At 32.2% G+C, this 16,831-nt stretch overlaps 1 protein-coding gene across 1 annotated transcript; it reads right to left on the reverse strand.

Moving 5' to 3' along the window:
• Positions 1-5,165: 5,165 nt before the first annotated feature.
• Positions 5,166-8,670, reverse strand: LOC130803262 (cyclin-D3-1-like). Its single transcript, XM_057667463.1, has 6 exons — positions 7,886-8,670; positions 7,378-7,464; positions 7,169-7,267; positions 6,673-6,874; positions 6,397-6,524; positions 5,166-5,796 (listed from the first exon to the last, which is right to left on the reverse strand). Exons 1-6 carry the CDS (start codon positions 8,222-8,224, stop codon positions 5,575-5,577), a joined length of 1,077 nt encoding a protein of 358 aa, XP_057523446.1. The 5' UTR covers positions 8,225-8,670; the 3' UTR covers positions 5,166-5,574.
• Between the last annotated feature and the right edge of the window lie 8,161 nt (positions 8,671-16,831).

Here is a 16,831-nt window from a genome sequence, read left to right on the forward strand (position 1 = left end):
TTCGATTCAAATTATACAAATACAAAAGTAACTACAAATTTTAATTTCCTTTATCGAAATCCCTATAATAATCAATATCGTCATTTTCCTCATCACACGACAGTACGAGATCTACATCAAGAGGTTCTTCGTCTTTTTTAGTTGTTGGATCTAGTTTTATTTCATTAATATAGCACTCAATTCATTGTCCTGAAGGATCACAAAGTGACTCGAGTGTCAAGTTGACATCATCAACGGAAAAATGGAACTGTGTGTGTTCCTCATCTTGAAACGCTCTATCATCAATGTCATTTCCAGGTGCGATACTGACTTGATATTTCTTTGGTTTGACTTTGCAGGCAGTTCACCAATCTTGTAGGTCTTGTCTCAAATTAGGATACGATAATACACTTGAGAAGCTTGACTAGCGAGGACAAATGGGTCATACTTTCCCCAAGAGCGACCAATGTGGACGTCAACTATTTGGTAGCGTTCATGAACACGTGTACCAGCTCCACGTCTTGAACGTGTTGGATCAAACCATTGGTATTTGAACATGGTAACTCTCTTGATTGGCATACCTGGATGATCAAGCTCTATTATCTCTTCAAGGCGACCATAGAAATCATCTCTATCTAGACTGTCCTCCTCGGCCTTCACACACACTCCGCTGTTGTCCGTTGCTTTTCTCGTGGAATGCTTGTTAGTGTGGAATTTATAGTCGTTCACGTAACAAATGTTATAACTCTTAGCATATCTCAAAGGTCCTTTCGCCATATCCTTCAATATGTAACCATTTGGATCGTTTTGAATACGACCTTTGCTGTTCTGCGAAACAAAGATGATTAATAAATGCATAATTAAGTTAATTATTAATAAATACAACACACATATATTCTTAATAAATAAGTTAAATCACCAAAAATTAAAAATATTTTGGAAAATCCTCTTCGACGATAGCATTTATTTGTTTCTCTGAAAATGTTGGATATTTTGAACGCAGCCCTGTAGTGAATTGTCTTAGATAGGGGTCAACCTCGGAATAATTCATTAGAACATACCGATGTGAAGTCAACTATATCTTTTTCCCTTTTTTATGGAATCTAATCGGGTGTGTAAAGATTGAAAGAACACTTGATCTATCATTATTATAACCTCCTTCATCATGCATAGGTTGGCCCCTAGATTTGCAACGCACCTCAGGCTCAAAGTAATGAGACACAAAATGTGAAGCCTCTTCAGCGAGATATGCATTGCAGATTTATGCTTCAACGTGCGCCTTGTTCTTCACATTGAGCTTCAAATGTCGTAGATACATGCACATTATAATATTTAAATGAGTTAATATGTAGCGATAATAACGAATGAAAAACTAACTTATAATTTACGCAAGTACCTTTCAAATGGGTACATCCACCTGTATTGGACTGGTCCAACTATTCTTGCCTCGTAAGGTAAGTGGATAGGCAAGCGCTCCGTGCAATCAAAGAAGGAGGGGGGAAAAATCTTCTCTATTTTGCATAGTATTACTGGTATTTCCTCCTCCAATGTAATCATCTTTGCTTTTTTTAGTTTCGGGGAAGTCAATATCTTGAAGAATAAACTTAACTCAATTAGAGCCTCTCAAATCGGCAAAGGTAGCAATTCTCGAAAAGCAATTGGAATGACGCGTTGCATGAAAACATGGCCATCGTGGCTCTTCATTCTGAAGAGTGAGTGTTTGCCCATATCAATACTCCTAGCTAAGTCGAAAACATAACCATCTGGAAATCTCAAACTCTTGATCCAATCAAGTAGATTATAAACATGTCTATCATCTAGGGTGTACGTAGTGATCGGAATTGCATTCCCTCCAGGGTGGAGGCTTCTCCTCATATTAAGGTTGCATTAGTCACAACGAGCTGCAAAATGATCCTTTGTTCCCTTTTCCACACGCATCACCATGTTGAAAATATTATCAAAAAAGTTTTTTTCAATATGCATCACATCAAGACAATGTCTAATCATGTTGGTTTTCCGATATGGCAAATCCCAGAATATGCTTCTCTTTTTCCAAGCGCGCCAAGCAACCAAGCCAATTACTACACGAACATTGAGTAAAGTACTTCCTTTGTTTTACTATATTTGCTACATTTGACTTTTTACGCAATTCAATGTGTTATTTTGATTATTTATATATTGAATTATACACATCTAAAAATTATAAAAACTTAATATTATGAAAGTATGCGATTAAACGATTCAAACAAAATCTTATTTGCCTTATTAATTTTTCTAATATATTACCCGCAATAAATATAAAATAAGCTTGAACAATTAGTAGTGTCAAAGTTCTTTTTGTAGCAAGCATTTTGAAACGAAAAAAAAAAATAGTATTTAGTATTAATATAGTGCTTGGTGGATGACATTGTATATTGTTGCATTCCCAAAGTTCTACGCCACTTTTAAATTGTAAATCTTGCAATCACCAATGAAAGACATAACATAATCACCTTCAGACTTCACTATACCAAACCCAACTCAGGAGTCAAGACCAGACACACAGTCAAATATAGCACTGCCTGACACTATCCCTTATAAAGCACCTTACAATTTCAGTCCCTCTCTGGTATTTCATTTATGTTGTGACTTGTGTGGTTGGAGTATTATACTTCACTGTGATCGTCTTATTTAATTATCATGTTTATCAATATAGATAGTTAATTATAAACATTAAGTCATATATATGGTAAAAATTTAAAGGCATAATACTTAACTCTATTTTTTGCCTATATTTTAATTTTGATCCCTCCTTTTACTTTGTGATAATTTTTTATTTTATCTACACATTTTTCTTTTATTTTCTTTCAATTTTAAACTTATTCGTACAATTTAATATCCTCGATATTTTCTTAATTACTATGCAGTTGTCGATTAGACGTGTTGAGAGTTGGGTTATTTTTATGTTGGATCAATCATGGGTCGGGTTTTGCAGGACTTGGGTTGAATTCGAGTCAATCGAACAATCAAGAATTTTAAGAAAAATATAATTCATGAATCATCATTAATTTTTCAAAAAATATATACTCTTTGATAATGTTAGAATTTTTAAAGAAAATATTTTTAATATATAAGGACCCATATACCTATTTAATGCTAAAATAAAGAAATATTGACTCAAAATATATAAATTAACTAGAAATATAGTTGACCGTCATTAAAAATAATGATTTGGAACTGAAAATGATGATGTGAAACTTAAACAGATCAAAACGGTTGGATATATGTTTTGGTTGGGTTAGTCCTAGTATTTTCAAGTGATTTCCAATCATATTTTGGATAATAAATAACATTTTCGTATTATAACTCACTAATTTTCAATCGAATTTCAAGTTAATTTGGGGTGAAAATAACTTTTCAGATGTCTGCTAATTCATGGAGGCATGGGACAAGGAAGTGGTTTATTGCAATTTGTTTTAAAATTATGTTCAACCACTTTATTAATTGTCATCCATAATTTTTATTTCTACTAACAATTAAATTTATTCTCAATTCCTTTGAGTTGTCAATAAAAAAGTGATAATTTTCTATAAATATATCATTTTCGATAACAAATACAAAAATTTAGTGAAATACTTCTTAATAATTGTGTCATACCCTCTCTGACCTTTGTCTTATTGAAAAGGTAATAAATCTCTCAAAAACATCTGACACTGAAAATTTAAATATTGCACTCGGTGAAAAAAAGTATTCCTTAAAAAAAGACAGAGGAGACAAGTATGTTAATAATCTCTTGCACACTTCATAACGATAATCACTTTTTATAAAATTAATTAAAGTAAATAATAATTAAAAAAGAATCATGAATTTGAAAAGACAAAAAATGAATATGGATTCAAAACCATATAAGAAATTATAATAAATTAATTAAATAAGTATTATTTCCAATAAATTTCGCAAATATGAGGGATCACTATTTGATAGTCCATACATTCTTATTTGTTCTTAGTTTCTCCCATTACAAATTTTTTCATTTTCGGACACCTTTGTAGACAAAAAATATTTTTTTTTTCTAATATATTTTACTAAAGAGCATCACATATTTAAATATTAATTCAAAATTTTATTAGATTTTTTAGTATCAATGGCACTCTGCTTCCCGTTATAACTCTTTGCCTATTTATTGAACATTTTTACTTTTATATCATTTTAGACAACAATATTCATTGTTTATTTCAATCAATAATTATCCATACGACTTGTTTGGTTGTTAATACTAAATGGTGGTAATGAAAATGATTTATAGTGTAAATTTCATAAAATATACCATGTTATTTCCGTGGTAATAAAAAGTTAATCATAATTTTTCATTACGATCTACCAAGTCTCCATACGATAATGCATTGATGATTTTTGTGAAAAAAATGAGATGTTTAAAGTAGAACAAGTATGACCACAAAAATTGTCAAGAGATTTTCTGATCAAAATCACACTAAATTTTCATCAATATTTTCGTCATTTAATATCAATTATCAAACGGACCATTGATGGAATTTTACCCCTCATTAGTACTTTTAGTATTTCGTTCTGGTACTCCATATACGAACAAAAAACTCAAAGGGAGTAATTAAATTACAGTTTTATTTGCAACATTTCCTTATTATTTTGTCCTATAAATTTTACTTTATTTTTATTTTTGACTATTATCTACATTTATTGTTTACTCCTTCACACGTTTTAACTTATAATTTAATCTCCTTTTCTTTGTCTACACAAGCAAACATGAGATAGAGGAACCAAAAGCTTTATATACCATAACATTTTGTATCATCTCATATGTTTTTAACAGGAATTTTGTATCGTCAAATTTCTTTAAGTCTACCGAAATAATATACTCCCTCCGTGTTTTTTTTTCACTTTAAAAGAGAAAAATTTAAATTAAATTTTAAAGTATAGATTGAAAATAAAATATATTCATATAAGATCGTATTAGATTTATCTTGAGGTAAAAAAATTTTAATATATAAATTTTATTATTTTTTATAAGCGTACTTAGACATATTAAAGCTTAAAATTTGTAAGAAAATACGTACAAAAGGTAAAATAAACAAACAAAAAGTCACAGGAAGAGGGTATTTTCTCTATCACACTTAATAAACATATAACTTTTATTTTTATTTTATTTTTTGAGGTAAATTCACATCTAAATTTTATTTAACATTGAGTTCTTGACTTAATTTTTAAAATTAGTAAATATAGAACATAATTAGTCTCAACTATCAAGTCAATCAACTAAGGGAATCTCATGATTCATGGAATAAGAAAATTCTATCATCCTCGATTCCATTTAATAAAAAAAATTTTCCTCTCGCATGCCAAAAAAAAAAAAGGTAATTTCTTATGTATTGTCTTCAATAGCAGCTAAGTGAAATATTCAACAGCTAAAGATGGAGTATTTTATAAGTCGATTAATTATTTAAGCTCACTTATATTGAAAAGTTTCCAAACAATTTAACCCTTTTTTTCTTTTTTTGTTCTATTTTTGTACTAAACGTATCATCAAAAACACTCGCAAAAAAACAACTGCCCCTTAAAAACGTAATTTGTATATGTCTGCTAATGCTGTAACTTCCTTCTCTTGGGAGCTGAATTTGGATAGAAGGCAGTAGCAGAAAGTGTTGATGTTTCATCACTCTTATTGCTCAAACATCCAGCATCAAGCACACCATTTGGACTCTGAGGTACAGATGTTGAAGCTATACCACCTTCACTACATCCTTTACATCTAGTTTTAATTCTCATTTCATTCAGTATTTCAACACACTTCATCACTTCTTCCTGCACATTATCAACATTTCAAATTATTCGCGCCTTTCGTACACAAGAATTTTAGTCGTTTGATTTAAAAAGTCTATTAATATTAAATTACGAAGTAACACAGAGCCGTCTTGAAAAAACTTGAAGGCCCTGTATCCTAAATTCACCATTGATTCCAACCTTAGAGGAAATGAACTATAACGAGCTAATCAAAATGTGGGGACTATAACCTAAGAATATAATAGCAAAACGTTAAGACTATTCCGACAAAACAATGGGCTCGTGTGGATAAATCCACGTAAGAGAAGAAACAATTACACACAAACTTAATAAGGTTCTTTCGTAGAACTATGTGGCAATAGGACTAGTAAAAGTGTTCAATTGGATCATCGGGTTGATTACGGATCACATATTTCGGGTCGGTTCAAAATCAGGTCTTGTGTTTTTGATTTTTACATTATTTTTAAATTGCTTTTGAAATCGGGTCAAATCGTGTTTGGCTACAAGGTTGGGAAAATATCGGGTTGTTCTGAACACGGACTAGTCTAACAAATACACAAAAAGCTTTCAGAAATTCAAAGAAATTAGGAATCTTGATACATGAGGTTGAGGTAGCTTTACCTTATCTACTTGATGAGTTAGAAAAGCGAAAGCTTTATCAGTGAATTCTCCTGTTTGGGTTTCTTGTGTAACACAGATTGCCACTGCTGATGCTATTACAGAAGGTCTGAATTCCATCAAGTCAATTCCTGCATTCAATACTCTCAACCAATTAATACAGCATTGTTACCCATTTCCTTATTTTCTTATTTTACCAACTAACATTGAAAATACACTGCAGAAAGATTAATAAAGTCATAAAGAAGGGAAATTTTAAGGAATGAGTATTAATTATACCTTTGATTGTGCTTAGAATAAGTTGGGTGGCTTCAAAAATTAGACTTTCTGGTGGCATTACATCCCCATTTAGCTTATATAAGAAGTAATCTATGAAAGAAAATGGTGTCACTGACTGCATTCTCCATTCCAATGTACTCAACACCAACAATTCCATTCTTTGAATTGTTTTTGATTCAAATACAAACTTGCTGTCGCAAACCTGCACATTAGTTTACTCTTTCAGAGTTACAAAAGCCATTTAATATCATAATCAATATATCCCGAATGAATTTAGAATCTCGATGAATCTAAAATGAGACGGCCTAATGATGAGAACATTTATATTAAATTGGCATGTGTATATTTAGTGTATTAAAGTGATTGCTCATAGTTTTTAAAGGGATGACTTAGAAAAATGAGCTAAATATATAAATTTGTTGCTGATATATGTTATATATGATCTATCACAATTAAATCAACAGGTTCAGGGACCAAGAGGTTTACAATTACTCACTTGTAAATCTAAGGACAGGGGAACATCAGTTTCATCCATTTTAGCAGCAAGTGATAAACAAGCAACAGCCAGCAACTGCATCATCCAAGTTTTTCCCTTCTACAAATCCAAAACCATATAAAAATGATACCAAATTAGGAAAATTGAAAGAATTTCACTAATTTGATTTAATTAGAAATGAATCTATCCAAGTTTGAAAGGGTTCTTACAGGTAATTCATATGCTGAAAGAAAACGATCCAAGTAGTTAACAGATAGATAAGCACAAAGAGGGCCAAAATTATAGTGGAAATGCACCTGTTCAGTAAATACAATAATTAGATTAGCATTACCAAATCAATAGATATTGATGTGTGATCTACCATTTTATTTTAAGGAAATAAAAATAAAACATAATTATTTACCAAATAATGTCTTAAACATGAAAATGGGGTTCATTTTATCAAGAGAAGGTAGGAAATGCAGAACATGTTTGGTATATAAAAACAATAAAGTTCAAGTTTTTTTTAACCATGAAAAATACTATTCTTAATACAATAAAAATAATTAAACCCCACAAAAAAATGAATGGAACGAAATTGCATTTAAGTAGGCGAAAAAATTAAATTATCCATGGAAAAAGAAAAATTAGGAAATGAACATCCTTATAAGAAAATTAAGTCTTGGAAATTTCAACTATTTTTCTTTGGTGCAATAAAAAAAAGAAAAAAAGACCCACCTTTTGAATCCAATCAATAGCCTGATTTCTAGCAGCCAAATCCAAATCCCTACAACTTAATCTGTTCAAATAATCAAGACCCAGAAAATATTTTCTTTCTTTTTCAAACATGGATGCTAAGCATTCATCAGTTTGCAGAAAAAACCCAGAAAATTTATCCTCAGTTATACCAAAAAAGTTACAATCTTGATTATGAAAATTCCTTACATTTCCATTTTGCCAGTTACTACAAATCTCAAAATCATCCCCAATATAATTATTATCAACTTCATCGAAAATACTTGTGTTATCTTCTGCACACAATAGATTGGATACAGTATAATCAAAACTTGGTGCCATTTTATATATACTCCACTCTTTCTTTTTTACTCAATGAATACCTTTTTGCATCTACTCAAAATTTTAAGATGATAAATTTAATTTTTTTTTTGTGGGTATTTTACCAGTTACCAATCTAATTGATAGACAAACAGATGGATTGATGAAAGGACAGATTTTTGATAGATCAAAAAAACAATTAAATAACAAAAAGAATGAAAAAATAGGTAATTTCAGAGAAAAAAAAAAGTTAAAGAAAGGGAGAAAATAGTGTCTTAATAATTTTGGTTAAAGAGAGTGATGAGATGAGGAAGGGTGGCGGGTTTGAAGGAGTAATATCCTTAGGGTATTGTACAGTGAAGACAGGAAGAGGACGGGTATAAATATTTCGGTTGTAATTTGTATTATAAAATAAGAGCGATTAACGTACACTACTCTTCTCTATACTAAGCAAAAATGGTATTCTAATATTTTCCTAAAATCTTCTTGTTTTTGTTTCCTAATCCATATTTATATGGAGTCATTGCAAATTTTAGACACGGAATTTTCAATTATGAAATTACAAAATTAACTTCTTTCCTAAATACTATTATTATTTTAAGTCAGTCATATGATAAATTTGAGAATCTAGATTGTAATAATACCAATGTTAAAACGGTTGCTAGAGAAAATTTCGGAACAATTTATTTTAAGTCAATTTGAAAACAAGAGGTTAAAAAGCTAGTGATTTTTGACAAAAGTGATGATTATAAACAAAAAGTTGAAAAGTTTAGTCAAAGCAGTTGAATTTGACCCACATTTAATTTAAATTTTCCGGGTTATAGTAATTTTAGACTACAAAGAGACTAAAAAGATAGTGAGTTTTTACTAAAGAGTTTTTCTTCCAAATGAAAAAATTAAATATTTTGATTTATAATTTACTAATTTTCGATTGACTTTTAAGCTAGTATTGAGTTAAATCTAAAATTAAAGTCTTAACCCTGACTTTGATTCTTCCTTCTAAAAAAATATAACAGAATAATGAAAATTATAATTATAATAATTTAGGGTTTGTTATAGGTTATAGCCATTTTAACACCATATTGTTGTAAAATTAATCTTTATATTCTCAAAATTAGATTTATTTTTTATTGATTTTTTTTAGTGTTTTTCTTCTTTACCAATAAAGCGTTTGAACTTATATTAATAGATGATATAGATGATGAGAATCAAACTCCTATAATAAAGATGAAAAAAAAAAATCTTATGTCATGTTTAGGAATAGTTTTGGGTGAATTTTGAATGTGAAAACTCTTGAATATTAATCCACATTATGCTTATATTTCCATAAACCTCATAATACTCTAAGGAGATATTTTAATTATATTGTGATTCATTCATGTAAATGCTTTGGTCTTTTTCATTTAGTGAAACGCAGGTTACCACATTGGAAATTTAATCTTTTCCAATTTAATTTAAGATTTGATAGTATTAAGAGTTTCATTCATGAATTGAGACTCAAATTAAAATGTTTAAATTTGATCGAACCCTATATTCAAATCATTTCATAGATCATATGAGTTAAATATATCTTACAATATCAATATCAATCCTTGTATAATACACAATAAACTAATTCAGATAAGCTAATAACACTAATTTAGATAAGTCAAAAACACTTTCATTTTGAGGAATATTTTAAATTTTCATGTCAAGTACAATTTATAATTCGGACATGCTCGTTTCAGCACTATTGAGGTATGTTAAATCTTGAATAACTTATTTTAATTATCCTTGTTGATCATCTGAAAACTAACTTAGCCTCATAACAGGAATTTTGAGGAGTAGGAATTGGTTGTAGTTCGTACTCATGCCATGGAGTATGACACCCTCTCTTCGAAGGTAGAGGCACAGAATGTTGAACTTGAGGAGTTGTGGGCTGAGGTGACTGAGCTGTCGGGCCTCAAAGAGAAGATGGCCAAGTGTAAGGAATTATCGGAGCACTTGGCCCTTGCTGAGAAATTGAGGACCCCGTATCGAGGAACATCTCAATGCGGCGGATAAAACGCTAGATCAGGCTGCCAATTTGATAGAGGTTCGAAGTCGTAGGTCGTTGATGTTTTACTAAGTCCGCTCTATGCAATAAATTATATACACCTTAATTGACTCTAACGACTAGCATTAGTACACCCCATTTTCCCCATATTCATTACCATGGAACTCACATATTCATTCATGTACATATTTATACTCAACCCATTTTCCCCATAAGCAAATCAATATGTTAACTACATCCCAAACTCTAGAAAGTAGACTACTTATGGAACAAAACACATAGACTATCTTAGCATACATGATTCAATAAACTAAAAGACGTATGAACTTAGAATAACTTACTACCCTCAACCACGAAGGGGGGTTAAGAATCATTGTAACACCCCGATATTTTTTTCCGATATATTAAATGATTTACTAGTAATATTATTATTATTATTCTTTTTAGAAGAGTATATATATATTTTTTTATTTGTTATTGGGTTAGACCATGACATTTCAACTCTTTAAGGCAATTAAAACCATTTTAAGCCAAACCTTTTTCCCTAACCTATCTTTAATTTTTAAAAAAAAGAAAAAAAAAAGAGGAAAATTGCAAGGGTGGCCGGCCATATGGGATCTTTGGGAGGATTTTGTAACTTCCATTTAGGTAATTGAAAGGTTAAGGCAATTATCACATAATAAAATCTCATATTTTTCCTTAATTGCTTTCTTACCTTGTATCCTTTCATTTCAAAAACTTTTTTTTGCAAGAAAAACCCACTCAAACTCCCTCTATTCCTCACGCCTAGCATCATCATTTTTGGTTCATCAATTGGTGTTTTGTTCTTGTGCAACTGTGAGTAAATTCTTAATCTAATTTTATTTTTAAGTTTTAATTTAAATTTCTATGATTTTTATGTGTGTTATTTTATAATTTATGATTAGTTTATGATTTAAAATTCATGTATGAAAATGTGATGAACTTTCCTATCTAAATTAATGTATGGTTTTTACCGTTTTAGGGTTTTAGATATGTTTATATGTGTCTGAAGGATTTATTTGATGGATAATTGTAAAGTACATATATATATATAAAAAAATGGATGCTCATAGAAAAAAAAATGTATGTGGTGTTAGAAATTTATTTTTATTGATTAATAGGAGGAATTTATAATGTTGGTAGAGAAATATATATGTATATATGTGATGTGTGTGTGTGTGTGTGTACATTTGTGTAAAAAGAATTATTTTTGAGAAAAAAAAATTAATTAAATTTAATTTCGTAGATGGTCATGAAAATTGTGTAAATATTTTTGTTTAGATTTAATAGGAAATAAAGCATTGAAATTTATATTTTTGTGATAAAAAAAAATTGAAATGACAAAATCCCGTAGGTTTTGAAAATGGTGAAAAAAAATGTGTTTTTGGAACATTTTTGGTTTTGAAATTAGGTTAAAAATACTTATACTATGTTATAAATTATGGAAATTGGTACCTGGGGGTTTTGACGCCTTCCGAACGCAACGGTGAAGTCGGATTTTCAGTTTGACAGTTTTAAGTTGTGTTTCTGGACAGATTATGTTTGCTGTCCTGTTTTGTGTGTTTACCATGTTATAGTATGTGATGGATGTTCATGATGTGTGTGGTATTCTAGGTGTGGGTGTAATTGTATATGTGTGTTATGGATGATTTGAGGAAAATGTGTATGTGTGCGTATTTTCCGAATACGATTGAACCTTGTAGGAAGTCGATTCGTGACCGGGAATTGATTAAGGCGCTTGAGAGTTGGTTATCTTGCTTAAGGTATGTACACGCAGCGAAGTTCGCATTTAGACCGATGTATCATATAATAATGGTATACAAAAGTAAAGTATGGATATATAGTATGAATAATGTTATCTTTTCGAATAAATAATTTTGATATATTGTTTTGTAAGCAGAGGTAGTATGACCTCACTAACCTTAAAGTGGACGTAGTATGACGTCAATTGGTGAAAATGAATTACTCGCGGTATATGGGGGCATTATGAGCCACCGCGGGGGTATGCATACTTAACCATAGACACCAAAGTAAGGCGAGTGTCTATGGTAGAGACTTGCTTAGGGGTTAGCTTCCCCTAATGTAATGTCTCACCTATGGAGATTGGAGTTGTACCGGTAGTATGGCTGGATAGTACAGCAGTATGGCTGACTAACCTTTATATGAAAATAATTATTCTTTATTAGCATGATCGAAGCGTACTTTTCTGCGAATTGACAGCTATTGAATTAAGTCTTTCTCTTGTTGTAATTAATTATTTGTTATGCGACGTTAGAGTACGTGTACTTTTGGTCTTAACGACCATGCGATGATGTTGTTTCCTATCTGGGCAATGACTAGCAGTAAGTTAAATTGCAAGTCTGGGGAGTGAGGATTGTCCCTTGGAGAAATAAATCGTTAGGATACAGAAGTCTTGATAAGAACTTCTAATAAAGTTTAAAGAGTATTTGGTTTTATGAGGCGATTTCGTTCTCAAGTTGTAATAAGTAGATTTAATTTTTCGTTCTTATCCGCTGCTAAGAATTTCTTATATCTAGTAGTTCATAATAACACTAATAGAACTCGATCCGCAAGTTTCCCTTAATTTCAAATCCGTTTTTAACTGCCTTCTAACATCCTGGTTTGACTCGGACGATATATACTTGTTTTTAAAAGGTCATCTTCTCTTTTCGTACGATCCGAGTTATTCCGAGATGTTACAATCATAATTATGAGAACAAGAGCTTAAATATTCAAACGATAAAATACTCCACGTCAAGTTGTAAACATAAACCCGCAAAATTCTAGAATATCCAAATGCCTTAATTGATTACCAAATGAAAAAAACTTCTAACTACTAGTGATTATGAACTAAATTACAACTTAAAGTTTGAAATTAAGAACTATTACACTAAAGGAAATGTTTAAGTGAATACTAGGGAATGTTTCTAAACTAAAGACCTATTTTAAACATACAAGAACAAGAATAACCTAAGGAAGAAGAGAGAGAGAGTGGAAGTTGGTTCAGCTTGTGAGCTGATGGTGTTTTTTCCTTTAAGTTCCTTAGGGTATTTATAGGCAAAGTCAAGAGCTCATCCACTTGCCTTCATGATGATTGTAGGGATGGTAAAGCAACTAATCTCCTCCATCATTAGCATCAGAATGCATAGGAGCAAGAAGGCTAAAGCACGTAAGGGAAAGGATTGGAGAAAACTTGAGGCAAGAGTTCACGGGCAAAAAAAAATGAACAGTATGCTGCAGACTTGAACTAGTCGACTCGACTGGCACCAGTCGATCGGTCAACTGGATCAGCCAAGGCCAATCTTTTGCTGAAAAATTTCTAAGTGTCTTGGTGCTTAGGTTTTGCAATGCTATGTGTTCGACCTCCAATCGACCCAGCTCGACTCCTTCATTGATTTTTGCTGAGATTTGACGTTTTAAATCTGAAGGCTCGGGTCTTGATTTCCGAGGTTCATTTAGTGCCCGAACATGCTAAAACTTCCTCGAAAGTGGCTAAAAGCTCCTGAAATCAATTAAACAACTATACCACAAGAGTAAATCATTGAAATTGATCATAGTAGGCCTAACTTGAGTAAGATATGCATAAAAATGGTTTAAAATCAGTTAATATTGGGGCATACATTGCGTGATAGGCGCATGTATCAAGATCAAGCCCTTAAATTGTGCAACCAAGTGGCTTGCATACTAAAAATTCAAGACAAATTAGTCGCTAAAATGGAAAAGTTTGCCAAGAAGGTGCTAGAAGATATGGACCGATTTGACCGAGTCTTGGACACAATGAAGGTCTAGAAGCCACGGTCTAAGAGGGAGTCATGGATTGCGTGGAAATGGATGGGCTCTAACGATGCTCTTAAATTCATGGTTAACCTTTCAACTGAAATGATGAATAGTGGTGTATTGGTTGAGTTGGAGAAGTTCAAGTTGGCTGCTGGAAAAATGGGGGTCAACTTTGAAAAGTTTTGGGAGCTGGCTGAGTCAAGTCTAGACGAGGCCTTGGTCAATTTAAAAGATGTGCTTGATCGGGACTCAGAAGTCTTGATGAACTAGGCCTTTGACGTAGATGAAGAAGGGGAATGAGCTGAGAAGATTGATCCAGAATGAGAAAAAGAGCCTTTGGTCTAGGCTTAGGGAATATTCCGGTTACCTATCTTACATCTCTTGCCTGGCCTGTCAGCTCAAATCATATTTTTGTAAAAGAATATGTGGGTCAGGACTATGAAACTTAGTGTTTGTAGTTTTTGAATACTAATTCGGCCTTTGTGCTGCTGTAAATGTTAGTTTAATTCCTTTGGCCATTTTACTGTTTGATTATTTGGTGATTTTTAATTATTTGTCGATTTCAGTAACATTGACTTGATTATAAGGAGAATGATTTTGTAACTCAGACGATGGGTCAATTGACATTGACCCCTAAATTTTGAAAAATGATTATGCACAGCCATCAATCACCTGGAGCTTAGATATTACGAATTTAACAAGATTTGCAATAAAATAACTTAACTGAAATTACTGAATGCATTGAATTAATTGAAAATAATCTGAAATACAAATAAACGATGTAGATGAAACTTGAAAATTAAAGCATCACAATGATGCAAATAATAGATGACTAATTGATCAGACGAAAAACTAAAAATTGAATCGTGAAAACACTGGTGAAGACACGAATGACACTGATGACTGATAATGATGCCGATACATAGCCTTTTGAAAAATTTGCAAATGTGACAGGTTTGATGACGCAGATGATTTTGAATGGTCTGTCCCAGTTAGCCCCAAGCATGCCTTTTTAGCGAACTTTCCCGTGGCTTCAACTTTACGCAAAACTAAGTCTCCAATTTGCAAGTACCTTGTTTTGACGTTTCGATTGAATAGACGAGTCATTCTCTATTTTTGAGCCGTTGATAACATAAGAGCATTTCCCCTTGTCTCTGAGACCAAAGCCAAGTTAAATCTATTTTCTCTTTCATTCTCATCGTGGGAATAGTAAGTAATACGAGTTGAGGGTATCCTATCTCTAATGGAAGTACAACTTTTGACCCTTAGATTAGGGAAAATGGTGTATGACCTATTGCGACTTTGACCGTGGTACGGCTGACCCATAGGATACATGGTGATTCTTCGTCTTATGAACCCTTAGCCCCTTCTATCTTCTTTTGGATTCCATTGAGGATCTCTTTGTTAGTTTATTCAACTTGGCCATTTGTTTGTAGTCGTGACACTTAAAAGAACCTTATCTGAATGTTGAACTTGTCACAATAATCTACCGTGTTCTAGCTTATGAATTGTCTACCATTATCAGTGATGATGATCTATGGAATGCCATATCTTGTTATAATATTTCGCCAAATGAACTGGCAAACCTGTTTATAGGTGATGGCGCAAAGGGCTTTCGCCTCTAGATACTTAGAGAAATAATCAATGCCACAATGACGAACTTTCTCAGGCCTTTAGCTGGGGGAAAGGGACCAAGGAGATCCATTCCCCATTTATCAAATGGTAGTACAACTTCAATTGTATTGAGGTAGGTGGTAGGTTTCCTAGCAACCTTGGAGAAGAATTGACATCTTGAACATTTAAGGATTAACTCTTCCATGTCATCCATAAGAGAAGGACAGTGTTACTCGCTCCTAACGACTTTGCTTATCATTGTTCTTGTACCTTGATGTATTCCGCATCGTCCTTCATGAATTTCCCGCAGGATGTAGTTACCTTCTTCAGGTGTCACACACTTCAGCAGTGGGTGAGTATACGACTTTTTGTAGAGTATTCCCTCATGAAATTCAAACCATCTCACATTCTTCAGCAACAGTTGTGCATCATGTTCATTATCTGGCAAAATGTTGCTTTGTAAGAACTTAATCAAGGGTTCCATCCGTGTCTTGAATCTGTCAATAGTTGAAACCATCAAATTGATGTTGGGACTGGGGAGCACGTCCCAAATTATGTGTGGACAGTTGATGTTTCGGTAGAGCTGGCTAATCTTGCAAGGGAATCAACTTCTGCATTTTCAAATCTAGGAATTTGAGCAAGTGTAAATTTGTCAAATTTGGTGATAAATTCTTTCACACATTGCAAATACATCTTCATGCTATCATTCTTTGCTTCGAATGCTTCATTTACTTGTCTCACTATCAGTTTTGAATCAAAGAAGGCAGATAAGGTTTTAGCTCCAGCTTCGTAACAAATGTTCAGCCCTAAAGATCAGGGCTTCATATTCAGCTTCATTGTTGGATGCAGGCCTGACCCTGAGGGTAGGCCGAAGGGGTAACTGCCTAGGACCTATCTTCAAAAATTAGTATTAAGGTATATAAAAGGGCTCGTAAAAAAAGTATATATTAAAGGAATAAAAGTAACGGTTAATACCCAAATCAATACTAGTAATTTAGTAACTACTCCAATTCCATCAATTTAATAAAACTCATCTACCAAGAAACCTTAACTACTTCACGTTTTTTATGAAAAATCAGCAAGTAAATACCCACTTTCCAAAAAAAGCATTGATCTTTTGTCTTCTTACTTTTCACCCTTTTAATTACTAGAGAGATTAGTAAAGTTACCTTCTTAAAATA

The sequence above is a fragment of the Amaranthus tricolor genome, chromosome 16 (genome assembly GCF_026212465.1).
Source record: "Amaranthus tricolor cultivar Red isolate AtriRed21 chromosome 16, ASM2621246v1, whole genome shotgun sequence".
Lineage (NCBI taxonomy): Eukaryota > Viridiplantae > Streptophyta > Magnoliopsida > Caryophyllales > Amaranthaceae > Amaranthus > Amaranthus tricolor.

Excerpts from the sequence above, each read along its gene's own strand:
- LOC130803262 (XM_057667463.1), bottom strand. The coding sequence starts at position 8,224 with ATGGCACCAAGTTTTGATTATACTGTATCCAATCTATTGTGTGCAGAA. Across the intron at positions 7,465-7,885 it reads CTATTGATTGGATTCAAAAG|GTGCATTTCCACTATAATTT; the intron begins GTGGGTCTTTTT and ends TTTACTGAACAG. Across the intron at positions 7,268-7,377 it reads TTTCAGCATATGAATTACCT|AAGGGAAAAACTTGGATGAT; the intron begins GTAAGAACCCTT and ends TTGGATTTGTAG.